Source organism: Parasteatoda tepidariorum, chromosome 6 (genome assembly GCF_982258835.1).
Source record: "Parasteatoda tepidariorum strain Cologne lab strain chromosome 6, Ptep-v5.0, whole genome shotgun sequence".
Taxonomy (NCBI): domain Eukaryota; kingdom Metazoa; phylum Arthropoda; class Arachnida; order Araneae; family Theridiidae; genus Parasteatoda; species Parasteatoda tepidariorum.
In genome coordinates, this window is record NC_141760.1 from 108,178,875 (window position 1) to 108,203,642 (window position 24,768).

The 24,768-nt window shown below is 28.1% G+C and overlaps 1 protein-coding gene across 4 annotated transcripts in view; it reads left to right on the forward strand.

The window, feature by feature from the left end:
- The window catches only part of CaMKII (Calcium/calmodulin-dependent protein kinase II), a 130,274-nt gene that overhangs the window by 84,661 nt on the left and 20,845 nt on the right, over nucleotides 1-24,768 (forward strand). For 2 of the 4 annotated variants that reach the window (XM_043046970.3, XM_043046972.3), the window contains exons 5-13: nucleotides 1,364-1,429; nucleotides 3,970-4,042; nucleotides 4,124-4,226; nucleotides 7,521-7,604; nucleotides 12,085-12,179; nucleotides 14,177-14,299; nucleotides 14,396-14,479; nucleotides 15,843-15,885; nucleotides 22,685-22,708. In XM_043046970.3, the coding sequence (XP_042902904.1) occupies nucleotides 1,364-1,429; nucleotides 3,970-4,042; nucleotides 4,124-4,226; nucleotides 7,521-7,604; nucleotides 12,085-12,179; nucleotides 14,177-14,299; nucleotides 14,396-14,479; nucleotides 15,843-15,885; nucleotides 22,685-22,708 (695 nt within the window). The remainder of the gene's footprint in view (nucleotides 1-1,363; nucleotides 1,430-3,969; nucleotides 4,043-4,123; nucleotides 4,227-7,520; nucleotides 7,605-12,084; nucleotides 12,180-14,176; nucleotides 14,300-14,395; nucleotides 14,480-15,842; nucleotides 15,886-22,684; nucleotides 22,709-24,768) is intronic. The other 2 variants (XM_043046971.3, XM_043046973.3) reach the window with 1 other exon arrangement.

The window sequence follows — 24,768 nt, forward strand, 5'->3', positions numbered from 1 at the left end:
TAAAGGTGAAGGTGATTCCGTGAGGCTGAAATTCGCAACAGCCTTTTCAGGGGGCATATCTGAAATATTTTGGTCTAAGCTATGTATCCAATTTCCTGAGGAAGCGCGAGAAGTCTGCAAGGCTTTTGTCTTATTAGATTTTTGATTATTAAGTTTTGCGGAATGAAAAGAGATGAATTACTGTTGAATTACTCGAGTGCCCTTCTTGGTCAACTTGTTCGTTGCCGTGAATATCGCAGTGTCCTGGAATTTATTTGGATTGTAATTTATCGTTCCTCAACTTCTCAAGAAGAACGTAAAGCCACCTAATAACAGTAAATTATTACAAAAATAATAATAAATAAAAAAAACTTTAATAAAATTATTTTGATAGTGGTAAATTTCGACTAGATCATTTTAACTTCGTAATTATGATGTTACAATATTATTAAGTATATTATGTGATTCACCCCATTTATATGGTTCGAATATTATGGTATGTTTATCATTATTTTGATTATTAATGTATGAATAACGTGATTATAAAAAATTATTGGGGGGAAATTAATCTGCCTAAGTTGACCACTGAAGTAACGCACCGCACTGGTCAACTTACATACGTTTTGCTGTATGTCCAAAATAAAATGTTTACTGACGATTTGCTATTTTAGAAATGCCGTTGAAGTCGAGGTTAAAAAAATTTTAAAAAGTTAATTCTCTCATTTTCATTTCGATATAAACTTTGAAGATGCAATTAAATTTTTATACATATTAAATTTCTTAAACCACTAAAAACAAGTAAATTAAATTTCTTCCTTAACAAAAAATAGAAATGATTTATCTTTTTTACGTTATGAAAGATATATAACAGTCACGTCATCTATTCCTTTGACTTAATTAAATAGATTCTTCTGAAATAGATACTTTATTTAAACAGAATATTAAAGTGGTTCACTAAGTAAATGCACGAGGTTTCCTGTGCTTAATAATTAACTTTTTGTCATTAATATTTAAAAACTTTCTTAGAGCGTGTAAAAGAATAATTTCATTTGATGCATCTCTTTAACAAAAACAACCATCAAAGCTTTATAAATATTCGATTTTTATTATGACGGTGCATAGCCCTGATGTCTTCTTTTTATTGAATTTTAATTCTTCCTTTTATTTATTGGAGTGTAGTTCTTCAGAAAGTCTTTTAGGCTAGTTAGTATTTTAAAATGAAAGAGGAGTTCTCATAGACAACGGCGTTAACCATGAAAATGTAGAAGGTTCAGGCTATGCATATTTAGTGATGCTTGTATGTCGATTATAAGTTTTATAATTCACAAAATTTTGTACATCTTTTGAGAACAATAAATGTTTAATGATGCATTTTCTTTTTTAGAGTAACAGGTGGAGAATTATTTGAAGATATTGTAGCTAGGGAATATTATAGTGAAGCTGATGCCAGGTATAAGGGTTCACCTAGCTATTATTTTTCTTTATAATGTGAGATTGGGTCATTTTTACTATTTTTTTTTAGTTTTTGTATTGATAACTTGCATGCTGAAACTAAATTTTTGCAATTTGTCTGCCAGACTAACTTTATTCAAAGGAAGGGCACACTGAGGGTTAAATTTAAATGATTTTAATTAGTTGGAATAAAACCAGGGGTCTGTCTTAAGTTTTTTTTTATAGGGGTACCTATTTTGTGAAAATGTAGACATAATTTGTAAAAATTGAAAATTATATTAAAAAATCAACACAAAAATATGGTAAAATAAGAAAATATTTTCAAAAATAGTCACCACAAATGAAAATTATTTATGGTTTTTTAATTTCTATGTATGTTTCCCCTTGTAATTCAAAAATAATTTTGCTATTGTAAAATCTTGGGCTTTAAATTGTACCCAAATTTAAAAATCGTCAATAGTTAAATTTCAACTTGAATTTAGTAAAAACATGAATTTAACAGTACTAGCACTAAAAGTTATTTTCATTATGAGAACATTTTCGACTATAGGTCATACAAAAAAAAGTTTCACAGAGAAAAAATGTTTCATAAAAAAATATAGGTCTGATAGAGTAAATTTACAATGTTTAAGATTATGTTCGAATGTTTAGAATGGTGTTCAAATTTTTAATTCCTGTAAAGTTAATAGAGAAAAAGCTCACTTTGTGGCGTAAACGACTAGTTAGGCTTGCCACATTGCACTATCTGACCTTTTCGTAAAAGACAGCTGGCAGAAAAGCTCTTCTCCATAGATTGCAACGAGACTGGGGTTTGCTTGTGAACTTGCTTTTTTAAAAGTATTTTCTGAAAGGCACTGCTAAACGGTAGTAAATTTGCCTTGGGCAGACCCCTGAAAACTGCTACATGACTAAACATGTTTTTTGAATGCTCATTAATGAAAGCATGTAAATGCACCTATTATTAAGGGACCATTCAAATATTACGTAAGCATCTGTTGGAGGAGACATGAGACGAGGAGAGAGGCCAAAACATGCTTATGTAATATTTAAACGGCCCGCTACTCCACATAATCAAATCAGGGCTTACTTATTAATACATTTAAAATAAAAGTGTGTGTGTTTTTTACCATTTTTTTCTTAGAGATTTTAAATTATTTCTGCCTTTATTTATCTTGGGATTTAATGCTAGCGAAATAATAACTTCTAAAAAGTTAATTTGATAATTAACTTCTTAATACATCAGTTGAGTCCTGATTATCCGAGTTTCTGCTTTAACCGAGCAATCAAATATTTCAAGGATTTTTTTTGTTCTAGTTTATTTATTTTTTTTAAAACTACCACTGAAAAAAAAAATCTGAATTTTCTCTTCCAAACACTCATTAAAACAAAATCCAGCAACTTGATTCGATGAAGTAAATGATCGTTAATATCGTCAATAATGAAAATGAATTTAGCAAAGATGATGTGGACAGTGACGATGAAAATCAACATGTAAAATCCTCTCATATAAATTGACTAAAAGCTATCGAAAGTGCTATTGAGTATATAGAAAAACAAGAAAAGGCGACATCAGTCTTCCTGTTACTCCTAAAAAAATGGCAAAATATTGGTGCAGAAAAGCGCCAAAGTAACATAAAACAAAAAACGATTAAGGGCTTTTTGAGTAAAAACTCTTTAATTCTCGTAAATTATGCTCGTTAATTGTTTTTAATTATATGTGGCGTACTCGTTTAAATTTCGTATTTGTTAAATGTATTACATTTAACAAATTCGAAAATTACTCATTCTTTTTTTATACTCTTTGCTTTAATCGAGTTTTTTGGTTATGCGAGTTATTTGTGGTTCACATTAATCCGGACAATCGGGACTCACAGTATATGTATTAAGTTTTCATATAATTTTACTGCAGGGGTTGAAAATTATGACGAGTTAGTCACAGGTTTAAAGAACCAGTTATAAAAAGTCATTATTGGTCCATTCAAATTTAATGTTCACAATTATGATATTTTGAGAAAACAAAACACTAAACCAAATATAAAAATGCTAAAACAACATAGCATTCCTTTAATGTTGATATTGATTGCTGGTCCTGGAGACCATCAAAAATGTATTTACTAGTTGTCTTGTCAAGTTTTAGTGGTCCCAAACAGACCGTCCTCCGTTAATTTCAAGCCTTACTTAATTAAGATAACTTAGTTTTGCTTTATTTTTTTTAAGGAGATTTTTTAATTGCTCACACGTGTACTTTTTTTTGTTAACTTTTTAAAATTCTATTTAATAATTGACAGAAGAATTTGAAGCTTGTTAATAAGGATATTTTCCCCTGAAAGGAAGACTTAGAAAACTTGGTCACGAAAAATAATAAAGCATGCTTTATGAACTGTTTTTGATCGTTGAAATTGTTTATATTATTTAACACGTTTTCCTCTCTATTTGATCTTAATTTCAATTCTTATTTTAATTGCATATTTTTAATTGCATAATTTTAATTGCATATTTTTAATTGCATAATTTTAATTGCATATTTTTAAATTTCAGTCATTGCATTCAGCAAATTTTAGAAAGTGTTAGCCATTGCCATCAAAACAGTATTGTCCATCGAGATTTAAAGGTAAATCGAATTTTGTATGATAAGAGAATAGAATAAAAAAGTTTATCAGTATAATTTTATTGAATGTTTCTTCTCTTTTAGCCAGAAAATTTATTACTAGCTAGTAAAGCTAAAGGTGCAGCTGTAAAACTTGCAGACTTTGGCTTAGCTATTGAGGTACAAGGGGAACAACAAGCTTGGTATGGTATGTTCATTTATGTTGCACACTTAAATTTTTTTTTTACAAAATTGATATTTTTATCTTTTAATAAATTATTTTTCATTTACCTTACTTTGAATATTAACTTTTGTTAGATTTGTTAGACCAATGATGAGATTCAGCTAATATGTACCAGCTCTAATATGCAATGACATGGTGCATGGCATTTTTAAAAATTGCTAAAAGGTGCTTATTTTCATTTTTTTATAAGCCCTTAAAGGTGCTGTGGGGGCAGAGTTATCGACCATGCCAACCTTCATCTATCAAAAGGTACCTCGTGATTGAATCAAGTTAGCATGTCTTATATACCAGTGAATTGATGTTTAATTTTTGTAGTGGTAGGTACGCTACAATACTCCCCCACAAGAATTTTATCACGGATAGAATTCGATGAATTGTTAACACTAGTTGCTGTACTTGTGAAAGATCGGGAGAGCTTTGTTGAGTGCTGAATGTGAGAGGTGTATTAACATCACGTCGTAGAAATCGTTGTTGCATTTTGCAGTCACAAGTAGTAAGTCAACTGTTCAATGTGAACTATCCATCGAAGTAGGCATTACCGTCAAGTTATTTTGCAAAGTGGATGTTACTGTGTGTACAAATTACGTCCGGAGGTCACCAATGTGGGGGCGGAGTTAACGACCATGCCAACCTTCATTTATCAAAAGGTACCTCGTGATTGAATCAAGTTAGCATGTCTTATATACCAGTGAATTGATGTTTAATTTTCAATCCATTATATATATAAGCAATAGTTTTGTTTGAGGAAATACTTGCGAGTCCGCGTGTGCGTTTACTGACTGAGTTCGTTGAGATTCTGGCACTCTCATGTGCAACTCTGCTGCATTTTGCAAGATATTCTCAATTTCACACTCCATTTTCCATCTTCTGATATGAAACCAAAAAATCTCTCGATCATTTTATAATGACTAATATAGTCAAGGAGAGTGTTCTTTATCAGAAACCAGTTATTTTATCATGTTCATGTAAAGTCTTTGGAAATAATTTTGCATTTTGTGAAAATAATAGTAATGTAATAGTTTGTTAATGTGATAGTTTGTAAATAAGCATTTAAAATTATTTTTTGAGTGCTTAAAAGGTGCTTATTTTTTTGTTGAAAGATTTGGCTAAGCACCCTAAATGAGTTTTTTTATTTTTTTACTATTTATGTCTTTTGTTCAATTATCAAAGATAATAACGATAGAATTGAGATTTAAATAAAGCCAATTACTGTAGGGAAATTAGAGTATCCACACTTGTATTTTTGCCTATCTTTCTTTACATAACTGATACTTACTCTTTAGCTTAAAGAGATGGCTCTAAAACTCTACAAGCATCCTAAATTTAATAGTAGGTATTTGAATTATTTTTAAAGCAAAAATTAATTAAATATTTTTTAACATCAAGCATTTGTCTTGATAGCTTGTTTATTTAAAAAAAAAACATTTTTAATCAATAATTTCTTTAGAAAAATCATTATTTTATTCATATTTATTTGATGAAGTTATTTTTTGGTGTTGTTCATGAACTAAATAAAATTTACATTTGACCATTTAAATTAAATAAATAAGTTTTCTAGCAAGAGAGGCATTTTTCTCACGTTTTATGCACAATGATTAAAAAGGAATGAACTCCTTTTATAAATTTCGATCTAATGATCAGGTATAGATTGGAATAGCTCAAGGAAATAACATTAAATATACTAATTAATTAGTGCTAAGTTATATTTTAAGTTACGCCATCAAAGACAAAAACGTCTTTTTTAGAAATAATCTTGTCTTTTTTTCCCGAACAGATTAGAATTTTACCTCTCAAATATGAGAGAAGGTGATAGCCCCAATTTGGAAAATATAGTTCCAATAGTTTGGCCAGGAGAGCGATTGAAAGTTTGGACTCCTTAATGCTAATTTAATTTCGTTATTTAAAAAGTTGTCTACATATAAGTTGACATATTTGAGGTTAGGCCCTTGAGCCATTGAAATTGAGTCAAATCATTAGATCGAAAGTTATTCGATCTAATGATCATTATATGTTACTAATGCATATACATTTGTATGTTACTGAAACAACTTTATTTACATTTAATAAAATAACTTTAAACAAATAACAGTGAGCAAAAAAATGTAAAAAAAAAAAAAAGAAGAAAAAAAGATATCTCCATACATAACTTTTGTTCTAATGACTGGTCAGTTTTCACGAATTAAATGCTTTCTCTTGATGCTAATTAGTGCTTTCTCTTTAATTTTTTAATCTAGCACATAAACACTCCTTTTCCAGTCATGTAATTCTTCTGTTAATTCTCGGAATTCGGCGAATCAATAATTTATATTCCAACAAAACTTTCTCGGAGTTCCGCTAATCTAAAATTTAAATCTCCTTTACGAGATATTTATTCTGGACTTACCAACTTCCTCTTCTTCCTCCCACCCCCTAAGATCTTATTTACTCTCATTAACAATTTTTTTTACTGCAGATTTGAGATTAACGCGATTCGGATAAACTTCAAGGAAAATATTCCGTGATAACTTCGGCTAGAAATAAGGAACTACTGAGGCACACGCAAAAGTATAAAATTGATGATCTAAAAAATTTGTTCCAAAATGGTTAACATTAAAAGGTTGTTCGCTGAAAAAAAAGGTGTTTTTTTCTCATTTTTTTTATACTTATGTTTAAATGAGTAGCAATTTTGTTTCAAATACCAATTTGTAACATTAATTTTTAACATGATATTATGAGATGTAAATTTTAAATCGCACATTTAGTAATTATTTTTCAAAGCGCTTGATATCATCAAAAATACGTGTTTTAATCTTTTTTCTATTGCAGTTATTAATGTGGTTGATTTTCTCATGGTTTTTAAAGCTCCAATATTATTACTACACGTAAAATTTGAATCGCGCATCTGATAAATCACTTTTTGATTTGAGTCGACACCATCGTGAATCCATGCAGCGTTTCCATCGTCTTATCGGCTATTATTGCTATGAATTTTTTCAGTGTTCTTTTTTTTTTAATTGCTATATTTTTTATACATTATTATTACGACATGCAAAATTCAATTTGTGCATGTTCAATTTGTGAATGTTACTAAACAATAATAAACATAAGATCCATAAAATGTCATGCTTTAAGACCTGATAATAAGCATGCAAAATAATTCAATAAGGAATAACTGATAATATTTGTTACTTGATCATCTAATCAGGTGCATCCCTATTGTTTATTAGGTATGGTTTAATAAGAAGGTTTTGATAACTAATGTCCTTTTGTCGGTTTCAGGTTTTGCTGGCACACCTGGTTACCTATCACCGGAAGTTCTAAAAAAAGATCCTTATGGAAAACCTGTTGATATTTGGGCATGTGGTAATTATTGTTTTTACTTAATCTCACATTTTAAATTGTTAGCTTTTTAGATTTCAATAAGATTGTAAAAAGATTTTAATAGTGCTTATGCAGGTCACATTTAACAAATTTCATTTCTAGGAAGAAAAAAAAATGAGTAAAAAATTAAAGTGCCAAATTTTGGAACTTTCAATTTTTTACTCATTTTTTTTCTTCATATTTCTTAAAAAATATTTAATAATTTTTACAGTAATTTTATGTATTTTGAGACAGGGGTGACAAGTTTCTTCCATGTTTAAAAAAAAAAAAAAAAAGCAGAAAAATCCATGGAAAGAATCTCTAAAAGAATTTTTTTTTTTTTGTAATCAAATATTAAAACAGTTTTTTAAACAGTTATTTATTGTAATCTAGCCTAAATAACGGCATTAATTTTCAAGTTATTTAAAAACTAAAAAGCAATGAATAAGATAAAAAATAAAAGAAATTTTATGAATTTCTTAAGAGGAATTTTCGCGGAGGGAAATTTTCATCGCGATTAATTTAAAAGAAAGAAAAAGTAAGTTCAGAGGCAAACTTAGAGTAAGTCATAAAGTTTCAATTGCTGAAAAAAATACCTAAAAATTTTAAAATGCAAACAATTTTTTAGATGAGAACTTCTCCGTTGCGTAATCTTAAGTTATCATCCCATAATTAATTTTTATTTGTATATTTAAAATTTTTCTTTTCAGTATTAGAGACTTTATGGCTTACTCTAGGTTTGTTTGAAGTCACTTTTTCTGCACTTCAAATTTTAAATTAAGAAGAAGAATGAAGAAGAAAAAATTATGAAGAAGAAAGAGAATTTGCAAGGAAAATTTTCTTTTGCAGTATGGCGTCCTCTTAAGAAATAGAAATAACTCCAATTTTTCAATGTTTCATGTAAATTAGTATAGTTAAATCTAATTTTTAAATTATAAATAACTGTTTAAATAACATAATTAAATTTCATTACAAATTAACAAATTACATAGCAAACATATACACTAAAACAAGATCTAATTCAAAATTGCAAATACCTTACTAATTTTTATTATCAGGTACTATTAAGTATAAAAACTCAAAGTTGCTCTTAATTAATATGGTATATAAACTTTGAGCTTCTGTATGAAACTTTAAAAAAATTAAAAGGTTAAGAGGTCTTTAGCTTTCTGGTACCAAATTCATAAATAATATGGTATATAAACTTTGAATTTCTGTATGAAACTTTAAAAAAAATTAAAATAGTTTATTTTTTTTTAAATTGAAAGGTAACGAGATCTTTAGCTTTCTGGTACTATACGAAATTTAATTTATTTTAAATTTAAGGTATTATTATAGTACTTAACTGCCAGATATGCTTAATATACACGAAGGCCGTTTACCTTAAAGACCTATTATCAGATAAAATCTATCTTACAGACCTACCGAAATTCCGACGAAAAACATGGAAAATAATAAAGATTAATGAAAAGAGAAGAAAAAAAATTATTAATATAAAATAATTCAAAATATATATATTAAAAAGTCGGAAAACAAAAAATTGAAAGATCAATCTCACAGGGTGGCCACCCACCTGGAAGACCTTAAAAACCTGGAATTATCAGGGAATTTTTTTTATACTGGAAAAAACCTGGAAATATCAGGGAAATTTGGATAAAAATCTGGAAAAATCAGGTAATTTTAAAGAAAAGCTGGAAATTTTTCTTTGATAATTTTTTTAATTTCACTAATTTAAATTATTTACAAATCTTCTTAATTTAAATTATTTTATCCATTATACCCACTTTTTTTAAACAAAAATGTATCGCCAAACAGATGAAATATCATCAACTTAGCGATACTTTGCTTGGATCAAAGTTTGCTCCATTACAGCTCTCCTTTGACCGCTTGACCGCAATTTAGGAAAGATTCTGGTGGAGGTGGAAAAAGGGATTAGGATATTAGCTTCTGTTTTTAAATTCTGTCCTTGGGCTGAATCCATTTATGACTCAAGTTTGTTCTGATTCTTTGGTGGAAAATTTTTTCTTCCTATTTTGACAAGATGTTTTTGTATTATTAACTTTATAAAATTCTCCAAAAATTAGTTGGTTACAATTTAATAATAATAGATTTCATATCGCACTCTTTTTCTGAAAGCTTTTCTACTCCTATTCAAAGAAATCTGTGAATTATTTTTTCTCAGCAAACCAACCAATCACACATTTTTTTACAATCGCTAGCAGCAATGTTTGTCGACATATCGTTAAAATTGTTGCATTAATGCTTATTTTTTTCTATTTCATTTTAACCTTTTATAACATATTTTAATTTTTAAAAAAAAGGTTTTTTTAAGAGCCAACTATATATTAATATTTAATTTTACTCTTTTGTTGGTCACTATATGATTTTTGATTCAAAATTTTGTACCAAAACATTAAAAAATAAATAAAAAATCTTGAAAATTGTTAAAACAAATTATTTTTTTCAAGATGATATGTTAAAAAAATAACATTTTGAATAAAATATTTTATAATATTGACACTTTTCTTGTACACATCCTATACTTTATAAGAAAAAAGAAACAAAAACCTGGAAATTTTAAGATTTTTATCTGGAAAACCTGGAAAAATCAGGGAAATTTGAAATCTGATTTGAGTGGCCACCCTGTCTCATCATCAGCTCACACAATTATATTTGCACTCTTTTTTGTTTATATATATATATATATATGTATATGTATATATATTTATATTTTTTTTTTTTTTTTTTTTTTTTTTTTTAAATAACGGCAGGCACTTGAACTCTCGTTCTTCGCCTCGGAAGATGCCGGAAGTGTTGCTCATTTAGCGTTACCCAGTGGGCGCCTGTGAACCTAAGTCACGGAGGCGAGCAACATTACCCACGCCACACTGCCACAAACCCGTTCATAGGGTGGGCCACATTCACACATCACACACAACAGAGGACAGCACAGAGAGAAACATCCACGCCCAGAGCGGGATTCGAACCCGCAGCCATTGGCTTCGCAGTCAGGCACGCTAACCGCTCGGCCACCTGGCCGGCATATATATATATATATATATATATATATATATATATATATATATATATATATATATATATATATATATATATATATATATATATATATATATATATATATATATATATATATATATTATATATATATGTATATATATATATGTATATATATATATATGTATGTATATATATATATATATATATGTATATGTATATGTGTATATAATTTTTCACCTTTACCCCTCTCTCTTTATTCTCTGAAAACCTCCTATCCATTAGGGTGCAAGCTGAGGTCCCCTGAAGGAGGGGTCATGGCCTCGTAGAATCCCTTTTGAATGCAAACGAAGTGCATGCACTGCTGAATTCTTATCATTAGTCCTAGATGGTTGTAATTTATGGCTATGCATGAGCTATGTAACTTCTTTCAAAGGATACAATAATTTTATCAATCACACTTTTCTTGTTGGGAAATTTTATTCACTCTTTTTGTGAAATGTCAGTCCCATTGTATGGTTTATTTTTGAGTCAAAACATCTAGTTTTACTAAAATCTTGATGTATGTTATTTATAGAAAATGGCTGCCCACATATTATTTTTAATGCATTTTGAACAGGTGTAATATTATACTAAAAAAATTATACTTTAGTGTGTATATACAGGGTGATTCTAAAAAGATGGGCAGAATTTTAGGAAGTAATAGTACACACCCAAGCAAACAATTTTTATCAGAGAATGCATGGTCGAAAACAAAACGCAAAACCGCTGAAGGGCGTCAAATTTTATGTTCTTATATGAGGCAAAAACACACAAAGAACGATGAAGTTAAGTTATAAAAGCAAATTTAATGGCATGTGATTAAAATAAGTGTTCAAAACAGTGGCCGACAGCGGCTATGCACGCAGTACAACGGCGAGGAAAAGATAGGCAAACATTCTGAAACACACTAGGCGTATCTCGAACTTTCCCTGCAGCGGCCGAAAGCTTGGCGACAAGTAACGTAGCGAACGAACTCACAACCGGAATGGAGCTTTCATGTTTGCATCAAACAACTTTCCAAATGCGTCAGCACCTTGCCTTTTATTTTCAACCATGCATTCGTTGATAAAAAATTTTTGCTTGGGTGTGTACTATCACTTCCTAAAATTTTGTCCATCTTTTTAGAATCACCCTGTACATATATCAATATAGAAAAAAATTTACATTATTACCAATTTTTCTGTTATTAAACAAATTCTACTTAAAGTAAATTGGTGTTGTGTTAAAATTAGTCCATTATTTTTTAGCTGTGGTTTAATATTTATGGTTATTGTTTTTATGCCCTAGCCATCTAACATCTTCAAGTTACAACGTCTTGACTCTCTCATATCAGGAGAGACGTTATAATGACTATCTTACTCATTGTTATTAAATAATTTTATAATTGTTGAATGTTATTTTTTTTTTTAAAATTTTACTTTTCCAGGTGTTATTCTATATATATTGCTTGTTGGTTATCCACCCTTTTGGGATGAAGATCAACATAGGCTGTATGCCCAAATTAAAGCTGGTGCTTATGATGTAAGTTTTTGTCACTTTTACCTAAACATAAGCAGGAATGAAAAAATATTAATGTTCTTACTATCTCAAGAGTGAGCAAAATGTAAATTTTAGTAGTTCTTTCACTACTAAAGAATTTTATCTACAAGCTTGTTGCTAAATTTTTTGGTATAAGGTGTTCAAAAACATTTATTTTTTGTTGCTAACTTATTGCTGGTCAATTAAACCTCTAAGAGCTTTACAACTTTATTGATATGTATGAGAAATTGCGTGACCTAAATACTTCCAAAATTTTAAAATACTACTGTAAATATTTCTTGAGAAATGTGAAGAAATGTGCAAGTATGGAAGTGTTTCCATTATTTTGTCCAAATCTTGTATATGCTGGTAAAATTATGAAATAATGAATGTGTTGTTGTAATTATGGTGTTAGTATTAACAAGTAATGATGTTAGTAGATACTGGAATTCATTAATTTTGTTATTTTGCCAAAAACATGGTTCATAATTAAGTAAAACTCCGATGACACTTTATTACCCGAACATATTCATTATATTATCGTTTTATTAGCAAGGGAGTAAATTAAGTGGACTTCCTATTGCAGTAATTATTTATTTCAAAAAAATTCAGAAAAAGTGTTTCTTGAGTTTAATCTACTGATGGACATTTGATATTACATTGTAATTTCATCTCCAACCCATAATAAAAGATATTTACTAATACATTCATTTGATTATGCAAATACTTTTACATATCAGGGTGCGTAGCGTTTTTAAAAGATGCTTATTTTCTATTTACGTTTTTTAAAAGCCCTTAAAGGTGCTTTTTTGGGGTGATTTTAAAAATTGCTTAATTTTCCCTTTTCCAAAATTATATCTTTTTCTTTACCATGTCGATTTTTGCCACGTATTATGCGAAAGCCTGATTTTCTTTTTGTTCTATTCAACGTTTTCACAATTCATTCAACCACAATCTATTTAGGTGTACTCTTGGTCCATAGCATATGAAAGTGTCAATCATTTTACATAGTTGATGAGATATTTGAGAGTCCGCTCGTGCGTCTACTGAGCAGAGTTTGGTTACATTATTTCACTCTTATGTGCAACTCTGCTGAATTTTGCAAGAGATTCTCAATTTCTACCCTCTGATATCGAATCAAAAAATCTCTTGATTTTATAATGGTTAATGTAATAATGTACATTGATGTAAAGTGCTTCGTCAGAAACTAGTTATTTTATCATGATCATGTTAAGTCTTTGAAAATTATTTTCGACTTTGTTAATATGTATAGTGTTTAAAAATATTTTTTGAGTGCTTAAAAAATACTTAAAAGGTGCTTATTTTTGTTGAAAGATTTGACTTTGCACCCTGTTTGTAAAAAAAAATTTTTTTTGCTTTATAAATTATTTAAAATTTATTTTTTTATTTCAAAACAAACTGCTTTTTATTCATGTTCCATCATTAGCCGTAAATGATTGATATTTTTGTAATAAAATCTTTATGAAACAATTTTTAAATTTTGTACAGTGTTATTTATCCTTAATTTTTTAAAAAGCAGTTTGTTTTGAAATAAAAAAATAAATTTTAAATAATTTATAAAGCAAAAAAAATTTTTTTTTACAAACAGGGTGCAAAGTCAAATCTTTCAACAAAAATAAGCACCTTTTAAGTATTTTTTAAGCACTCAAAAAATATTTTTAAACACTATACATATTAACAAAGTCGAAAATAATTTTCAAAGACTTAACATGATCATGATAAAATAACTAGTTTCTGACGAAGCACTTTACATCAATGTACATTATTACATTAACCATTATAAAATCAAGAGATTTTTTGATTCGATATCAGAGGGTAGAAATTGAGAATCTCTTGCAAAATTCAGCAGAGACTGCTTTTTATTCATGTTCCATCATTAGCCGTAAATGATTGATATTTTTGTAATAAAATCTTTATGAAACAATTTTTAAATTTTGTACAGTGTTATTTATCCTTAATTTTTTAATATTGTATTTAAGTATCCATCTCCAGAATGGGATACAGTGACACCTGAAGCTAAGAATTTAATCAATAGTATGTTAACTGTAAATCCAGGCAAAAGAATCACTGCCAGTGAAGCTCTCAAACATCCATGGATTTGTGTGAGTATTTTGAATTTCACTTTTTACAAACATTTTCTTTTCATCATTATTATATCCTTATTGTTTATAATTAAACCTTTTTTTTATATTCTTTAGCAACGAGAGCGTGTTGCATCTACTCTTCATCGTCAAGAAACTGTGGACTGCCTCAAGAAATTCAATGCTCGTCGTAAACTGAAGGTAATTATAATTCACATTCTTCCCTGCTGTGAATTTTGTTTTGTATTGTAAGAAATTAAAAGTGAATCATACAGTTTTTTATTCAAATTTGAAAACATAAATTCTCTATGCAAAAGAAATAAATTACCATATATCCCCGTGTTAAGTCTTCAAAACTCCAAAATTAGAGAGTTGACTTATACACTAGTAATAAAGGCACACATTACTTTATCTTGAAATGTTTATGTATTATAAACAATGAGGTAGATATGAATGACTCTGTATCAATTTTCCTCTCTTAAAAACTATCTTAATATTTTGTATTTTCTTTAAATATAAAAGTTTTTTTTAAACAATACTTTAAAGTTTTTGAAACATTTAAATATTTCATAACAACAGAATCAATGACGTTGTCATGTAGAATCCATTGTGCAATGAATTGAATGGAAAATTTTACTAGGCTTAATAATTTCTCTTATAAATTTGTGGTTTTTTTTAAAGATAATTTATTCAAGAATATTTTTTTAAAAAAAACGTAACACAGTGAAAGTTTTTGAAACATTTAAAGATGCCATAACAGCAGAATCAATGATGTTATCATATGGATTTCGTTCTGCAATGAATTAAATGGAAAATTTTGCACGACTTAATAATAGTTTTTAAATATTTATTGGGTTTTTTTCTTCTTCATTTTGGTTCTAATTTTATGCCATAACAACTACTTTTACTATTTTTTTCTTTGCTGTTATATTTTAATTGCGATATCTTTGTTGAAAGCTACTCATGTAAAATGTAGATAGTCAAAACCCATGTTTAGTGAATATAAGTTGATACTTTATTTAAAAATTTAATTTAACATCTATTCAAAAAACATACTTCATATTTTTTAGTGGCAACACTCATTTCTTATAAATGGGAAAAAGTTTGATTTATTTTTACTTTATTATTAATAATTCTTTTAGGCAATTTTATTTCTTAAAAGTATTTTGTATATTGTTGAAATGAATGTTTTGTGTACTGACACAGACAAACTGCCATAGTTAAATAACTTTTGTTTGTTTTCTAGAAGATTTTTCCCAAATTGTAAATTATTTCAGCTTAATTACTTCTTAGCAGTTCTGCTACCAAACTCTTATTTTTCACATATTAATGCACTTTTTTGTTTCTTTCAAGAATCACAAATTGTAGTAATTATTTCTAAATATTTTTTTTTTCACTCTGATTGTTAGCCCTTTAACTTTACAATTATATCAGGCTAAGTTTTCTTGCCCCATGTTATATTGGGCCTTTAAGTTGAGGGGTTAATTTTCGTGTCGTTAAATACATTGTTTTTCTAGGGACTAATTTAAGTGTAAAATATTTGTATGTGTTTCAATCCTTTTAGGGTGCAATACTTACGACCATGTTAGCCACACGTAACTTTTCTAGTAAGTATTATTATTTCAATTATATGTATCATTTTTTTATTTTATTTATTTACAAAAGTGTAAAAATTTTATGTTGTACTATTCATGTTGAAGTGATTTGTTTTGTCGATAGCATTTTTTCTTCTGACTAACATCCCTTTTGAAAAAGATTGAATTAAAATATTACAATGAACTCTATAGTTTGTCTATGGTATGCACTCCCCCCGCGATAAAGTTTGAGACAGTCTGCTACTGTTGAAACAAGAATATTGCGTTTCCGGGAGGATGCCTCTATTCACTCTAGGGGGGCAACAAAATTTAAAGATTTCCTTTCTCTCATCGACCCGAGCCAAAACCTGTCCTAACCAATGACCCCACACCCCTACTTGAAATAGTTATACCTCATTACCATAGTCACCGCCATGGGTTCAGACGAATGGCTAGGGGAGTTCTTACTTTAGACAAACTATATCTAAGCTTTTCACTAGTGGGCATAGGCGTAGAGTGAAGAGGGTTGGGCACAATTTTTATTTTTAGAAAACTGTTTATTTTAAGTTTTGTACATACATTTTATACATAATTTTTTCTTGCTTTCATTTTGCATTTTTATAACATTTTGTATACACGCATATTAAAAATAAATATGCTTATATACATTAAACTTAAACAGTTTTCTAGAAACAAATAGTGTGCTGCCTCTAACGCTACACTTACGCTTGTGGGACGAAATTTAATGGTCCTTTTATGAATCAGGATTTTGCTCTTTATCATATAAATTAAAGGTGGTCTAATTAACAAGTTTAATTGTAGTTTAATCATAATGTCTTATCATTAATATCCATAAAAATAATTTACATGTGTTAAATGCTGCATATTTTCATTGTTTTCTTGTATTAGTACATATACTTAATTAAAACTAGTTTTCTTCCACTTTATAAATTTGCTTTTGATTCAGGTTAAAGTTAATACAATATTTTTTTTTTGTCATTTGAAAGATCAAAGGTATTTAATTCATGTACTTTTTTTTATTTAATTATGTAAAACTGATGGAAGATTGTCAGTGTTAGGAATGTATTCAAATAATTGAGTTTTATTTCACATAAGAATGATGATTTTGTTAACTTTATCTTTTGTATTTATTTTCAAAGTACACTTGTCAGTAAATAATCTTAAATTGTGTGTGATAAGAGTGAGGTACAAAGATAAGAAGTTATGACTATTAGTTTTCTTTTTTGTTTGTTTTGAGAGAAAACTTTGGAATGTATTTATTGAATTTCAAAGTTGTAGATATGTCATGTTCTTCATTTTATAATACTTGAGATTATTTATCTTCAGGATATTCTTTTGTTCTTATTTGAGTCAAAGAAGTAATGATGAAATTTTTTGAAACTAAGCACAATACTTTATAATCTTTTTATGCTTATTTTCTTTTCAATATATATATATATATATATATATATATTTGTATAATATATATATTTGTTTGTATAATTATGTACTAGTAACATTTTTAGTTTTGCTGGTATGCAGATTACTAATCATTTTATGTGATTTCTAAAAAATTTCAAAGTAAAAATTCTAGAAAACGGCTGCAAAGATCACTTACTCGTATTTATATTATACTCAAATACATATGTTTTTAAATTCCTTTATATGCGATTAATCCATTTTTTTTTTTTAATTTTAGATAGAGAAAATTAAATTTAAAACTAGCAATTATTTTTACTTCAGCATCATAAACAAAGCGAATTTTCATTTTTAAGAAGAAAAAAATTATTTTAGGTGTAAAACCTGTAAGCTCTTAAATTCCAATTAACATAAAATTTTTAAAATCAGTGACAGTATTTTTCTTGCAATTTTTTAAAGAAAAAAAAATAGTTAATTATTGCTGAATATGAAAAAGCATATTTAAATTTATTTCTATTTTTAATTTTATAAAAATTTCACCATTAAGGTCATTTAATTTTGATAGAGAAATGTTTGAAAAAATAGCAATTATTTTAAGCTATATAAAACTCCATAGCACTTTATTTTTTCACGTATTTAATTTAGATTTTATTATTTGCATTTAATTATCATTTTTTTTTGTAATAGGTAGGAAGTGTAAAAAATTTTTTTGAATTGTGTGTGTTGCATAATTACTATAACTTAAGTTTTTGTTCCAAGAATATTTTCAAGTTAAAGAGCTGAGTGGAAGAAAGTTTTAAGTGACGTTTCTGTAAACTTATATGAATTAGTTCTAAAGTTTGCATGTTTTTTTTTGTTTTTTTTTTAAACTACAAGGAAAATTTTACGTAGCATATTTCTTTCAAAAATTAATGGTCTGTTTTAGATATGCATACTGTGTCCAACTTTAGCTGTCATAGTTGACTGGATTAGTGTTTTTTTTACATACTGATTTTAGTTCGATAGCTAATGAGCCTTGTGTTTAGTTAGTTTCTTAAACCTTACTAACATCTGTTGGCCAGTATCAAGCTGTGATCATTTTCACCATTCACTTCAATTTTGTTTGTTAAAGATATTTAAATTGGGGAGGACTTTCTTGAAGATGTGACCATTCACTACCAGTTGTGTGTCATCTGATACTTACAGTTGTCGAAATAAAAACCCAAATAGTGTGAATAATTTTTGATCAAATGATAAGATTTTAATGTACGATTTGCTAAATAGAAAAGCAAATACTCTGGAAACTTATGATCTAACGATCAAATTTTCGCTCGCATACTAGGACTCAATTTTAATTGTTTGAAGACATTTAAATATTTTACTTAACAGATACAGAAATTATATATTTTTCAAAATTAGGCAGATTAATGTACTTTTTGGGATTTAACATACTCTACTTTTGACGGATTTACATTTTTGATACTCAAAATATAGGCTTATATTTTTCACACTCTACGCGTCTTAATATACAGACAGTAGAGTGACATTTTAGGGTTGTTGCCAGCTTTTCTACCCATATGCACTTAAAACATTCTTCCATTTGAAAAAAAAAATTGTTATAGGAGTGGTTCAAATATTATTTAAATGCTTTGAGAGAGTGGGTTTGTGATTTGCTTATTACCGCTGACAAATTGGGAAGGGAATGATCAATGCTTACATACAATGCTGAAATCACTTTAGTTATTTTTATTTAAAATTTAAAAAAAAAAAAATAAAAGAAATACAGAAAAAATAGTATGTGGAAAATTTTCTAGATTGAAAAGAAAGTTAAGGAAAGAAAAAGTTTAAGAAATTTTACGGAGTTGCCACTCCACAGGGAAAAACCTGGAAAATACGGGGAATTTAAAAATCACCTAAAATAACAGGGAATTTTGTTTCTTATTTTTTTCTTTTAAAAGTGGTGACCACTCAAAGTGCAATTTATGGGATATTTAAGGAGGATATTTCAGCTATATTAATCTAGTTACTATATCATTAGTTACTATATCATTATTTGTTTTAAGTATGTTCAGCTGTTCCTTTTACCTCTAAGTTTTTTCAGCAATTATAACTAGTATAGTTAGCCTAATACAGCTCATACAAGAGCACAATGATTGTGTTTTTGTTCTTTATATATTGTGTGTAATATGTGTACAGGGAAAACACGGAGAATCTTTTTTCCAGATTTGAGTGGCAACCCTGTTTTAAAATTCCATAATTCAATTTAAAACTAAACGTTCTAGCACTTTTTCCTTTCTTGGAGCATAATAAAATCACCAAACTATTATTGATGCTAGTGATAATTAATTGTCATAATAGATGTTGCAGTATTAGGTTTTTACAACTTACCGAAATGGATAAGTATTCATTATGGTCCTTAGTTTGGAGGAAAGTGAAATTTTGTGCGGAATGATCCCATACCATTTTGTCTTTTGCGTTTTAAGTCTTTTTTTATATAACTTATAAAATCTTTTTTTTTTAAAAAGCTTTTTTTTAATCAATAGATCTTTTAGGTTTTAATAATAATAAATTCAAAATTTTAAGAATAAAATACATGTTTTAACTTAATTTAGCAATTTGATTTGTATGAAGTTGATGACTCGACAGGGTCTTTCCTCATGATTTTAGGGTTTGTCTATAAAATATGTTCTAAAAAATTGCAGAAAATTCATCCCCAAATTCACATTAGGGTATTGATTATAATGCCTTAAGGTAATATTTCAAATTTTATAAGAACTCTTTTATTATATTGATCAAAACAATGTTTGAGATCAAGCTATAGTAGAAACCTCAGCTTCAAATGTGCTCTCAAAATTTTCCAATTAAAAGTTATTCAGTGAAGATTAGTTCTTCCTTTCTTTTATTGTTGGCAATAATTGGTAAAATATGTATTACTGCTAAAGCCCAAAATCTGTTAAAATACACCTAGCTAATCTGCAGAATAACAAGGGTAAGCCTTTAAAGTATGGAATCAAGGGTTTCCACTATTTATTTATTTGACCTGCACATTAATGGCTTCTGTATTAAAAGTTGAATTATCTCATTCTATTAACTAATTTGTTGATTCTTAAGATATTGAAAATTAAATAAGACATTAGATTCATTTCCTTTAACAGAGCTGATTGTGCTCCGGATTTCCGGAATTTTCGCTAACAGTGATCCGGAAGTTTCCGGAGATCAAAGTTCCAGGCGTTTCAAAAAATCATGGATCACAGAAGATTACGGAAATCAAATTTTCCAAGGTGGAACTTAAAGACACAGTTTATTTTATTTGTTTGTAAGGGAGAGTCAGAGAGATACTTTATAAGCTTATATTCATGATTAATATTCATTTTTTATCCGTAAATAGTTGTTATAATCATAAACTCAAGAAAGACATATTTGTAAATTTCAATTACTTCTCCAGGTCATCATAGGTATGTGTAAAATTTTAAATATATTTTAAGTAAACTAAAAAATATTGAGAAAAAGGAAGAAAAACCATGTTTAAAATTTTTTCTAATTTTTCAATTTAAACTGTTTTCTTTTTTTTTTTAAATCAAGACATTTTCCGGAATTTTGACTTGGGCTCACAATCACTCCTGCTTTAACGTAATAATATTTTAAACCGTATGATGCATTGTATTAGGGTTTTCAAAGTGATTGATTCTTTCAACTAGTGTGTTGATTGTCTATTTAAATTTTTAGATAGTGAAAAATTAATAAATAACATTATGTTAATTCAAGCTTACTATTGCTGTTGTTTGAGCAACTGTCTTATTTTCACTTTAATAAGTGCTTTTGGGTAATCGGCACAGGGTGCCGATTACCCAAATACCTTACCTTAATAGCTTTTTTAAACAGTGCTTAAAGGTGTTTTTTTTAAGCCCTTTAAGGTGTTTTTTTCTTTGAGTATTTGAAAAAATGCTCAATGCGATTTCATTTTTGAAAGTTCTTTATATTGAGGTTCAAAGTGAGATGAGCTTATTTTAAGGAACGAGGTTAAATACTTGTCTGTTAGTCTACTTCTGAAATGATTTTTTCTAAGGTACATAGTTGAAAACACTTGATCACATATATAAGATTAAGCACTGTTTTTCTGGGCTTGAGATATTAAATTTAGGAAACTAGGTTTTGGTAATGATTTGCATAACTCAAACTTTGGCATGTTTAGATGCAACAATAGTGTGCAATCTTTCCATACTCAATAAATAATGTTAAAACTCGCATCAGCAGAAAAATCAGCTCGTTGGAGCTTAAAATGCTCTGTCTGCCACATGTGAAGCACAATTCACCTATGTTAGATTTCATATGTCTGATCCTCGAGAAAGACAAACACTAGTTGGAGCTAATCTGCGGCTATTCTATAAAGAACTTTTGCGTTCAAAGTTTTACCAATTGAAGCTGTCTGTGCTAACTATTTCAATCAATTTCACCAATAGAGAAAGTAAAAAGGTTATCAGTACTTTGTTAAAAAGGAAAGGAAAAAAATAGCTTCAAACAAAGTAGACAAAATAATGGATGTATAATGTATCTTGCTTATATTCGCCACTGATCGGCAAGTTAGAATTCTATCCGCGGGCCGGATAAAACATTCCGGCAGGCCACAGTTGACCCGCGGGCTGTAGTTTGTCCATCCCTGGTCTAAGGAATGCTCCAGTTACCTTGATAATTTGAAGAATGGAACAATCTCTTGTATGTACCTTGTTAATCTGCAAATTAGCTCAATAATCTTTACAATAAATTATTTCTACACTTTAGTGGCAACATATATAACTATGAACCTTCATGATCTTAAAATGTCCTTTTGCATATCTTGCATTTTGTTTTCCCCTTCCCTGAGTGAACATATTTTATGGATGACCCCTTTACTGTTGAGAATTTCTACATTTTTTTCTAAAATGAACTCATTTCCTTGTCATTTCAAACATTCTTACATTGGCACATTGGTTAAACAGTCATATCACGAGGTAAATAGCTCCAAATTATCTTTCTTTATATAGGCTTTAGATCGCAGGCTCGTTTATACGTCATCATTTGCACCTTGCTTTATTTGTATAAATAGATGTTATAACATAACATTCAATATGCAGGCTGAGGAAGAAAAAAAAATAATGTAGAACGAATGCCCTGTTTATTTATAGAAATTTCCTCACTTGCTCTTATGCTTTTCTTAGATATACATTTACATAGACTTATCTCATATTTCCAAGTTGTTTTCCAGCTTGGGTGTTATATTTTTGAATTCTTTGTACTTTTTTTATTTAGCTTAGTATATTTTTTCAATTGATGTGATTTTTATCATAATGTAATATTCTTTTATTTACTTTTCATCTGCGCATGATTTTTTTCTAAAAGCATGTTCATTTTTTTCCCTATTTTTATCCATTCTAACAATTTCATGCTTTACCTGCAGGCCATGTAACTGCTCCAAATCAAGGTAAATTGATTTTGATCTTTCCTTTGCTACAAACAATTAAATGCTAGGTTAAAAAAAAGTGGTCATAGTTACAAATGATCCTCATTGTCGATTTTTATGGAAAAATCAGTTTTACGTTTAATATGTACATATAAAGTTATTTTAAATAAATACTAATTAAAATATAGGATATAAGCTGTTTTTTATATTGTTTACTTTTTATTTACAAGAAAAGGAACAAACTGACTGGAAATATTTCGGTTATCTGGGATCGCATGTTCTATTATGGTAACCATAAAAGCTATTTATATTAAATTTACTCAAAGATATACAAAGACAACACATAAAACTAAATTTGCAGTCACTTTATTTTGTGAGACATGCAGGGAGAAGTTAAAAAAAGGTTTTCAATGTCTTTAATTGTAAGTAAGAATTCTTTTTAATTCTATTTCAATGAGCTTTTGTTTAAATTCTGTTATTCAATGGGAATTTTTTTGAAGAAAACCAAAACTAAATTACTGAAGTTCTTGCGCAGTATATTTTTATGAGGTATCTGTAATTAGTATCATCTTCGTCTTCGTAGGATCATCATCAGGTCTTCGTAGGATAATATTTTCAGGTTATTAACACTCACTTGGTTTCATATATAATTAAAAAGAAATTTCATAGAAAAATAGCTGATGAATCGAAAGAATGTTTTGATGTTCGGAAGAATGTAAAGATTTGTTATAAAATTTACAAGTAACGTTTATTTCCAACATATAATCTTCATATTGATAATGTAATATTTTTTTGTATGCACCAAGTACTAAATATTTGTATGTTGCTACCATTTAAAAATTATTTTGGCCCTCATAGGCACTTTGATAGGTTTCCGATAGAACCACCCCTTAAATTTGTTTTTCTCAGGTTAAAATATGAAAATTATTATTCGTAAAAGTTAATTGTTCTAACTTTACATTGAATATGACATGTAATATTTTTTTCTATAGATTTTAAAAATGCATATTAAATAATTTATTTTTAATCTAATTCATGCTGAAAGTTAAATTTCATTTTACTTTTTAGAAAATTACTGTTATTTGAAAAAAATTTGCAGTAATTTTTGAAAATTATGTTTATAAAGGGATGCTCGAGCATATTCATACTATTTTTTGTTTTATTTTTTGCTACTTGTAAACTTATTCCAAAAAAAAAGTGTAGGAGGCCTAATTTTTTTTTACAGTTATATATTTTTTATATTGTAATTTATTTCCTGAGATGTGTTTTTCTTCACTTGTGAAGTGTTTGAATGATTCACAATGAGGTATTCCGAAATATATAAGATAATTCGTTTTGTTGTGACACTTCTTGGTGATGCACCTGTTTGAGAAATGAAATTAAAACATTGTTATATTTTTATTATTCCCTTTAAAGTAATTATTTTTTTAAATCTGGCATACTCCGTACAGTTCTTAGTGCTTCAGTGATCTGCACCATTTCTGTTATTAGAGCTATTTTTCTAATTTTAATCACCCATTGCTGTTAATTTTCTATTCGTCATTTATAAATTGCATGAGCTATTTAGTTAATGTTGCATGTGAGCATGCAGACGAGCATTGCTTGAAGCATTGCCTGCTTTCCATGTTAAGTGTTATTCACTGTATGCAATATGTTGAAATTGTATAATCAAAATTTATTGTAGAAACTAGTCTTTCAAGTGATTCAATTTTTTTATTATCATTAATTTTATAATTATTGATATGCTTGTCTTATTTGTTTTCAATCACCATAGTGAATTTAAAATAGCTTTATGTAATTTGCTTTTAAATAATTTAATTATTTGATTAAGTCATAAATAAATTTCTTAAAGTTTAATGACAACTTTTCTAACTGTACAACTACTTAATGTACTCAAACTGTACTTAAATGAACTCAAAGTATATACTTCATTAAAAATTTGTTAATTCGTTTATACAAAAAAAAATTTTTATTTTTTTAATCTAAAATAAAATCATAAAATAAAATAATCTAACAAATTCAGAATGTTTTTGTTTCGATATTTCCTTTATTTATGTCGAGCAAACTAAGATAACATAAAG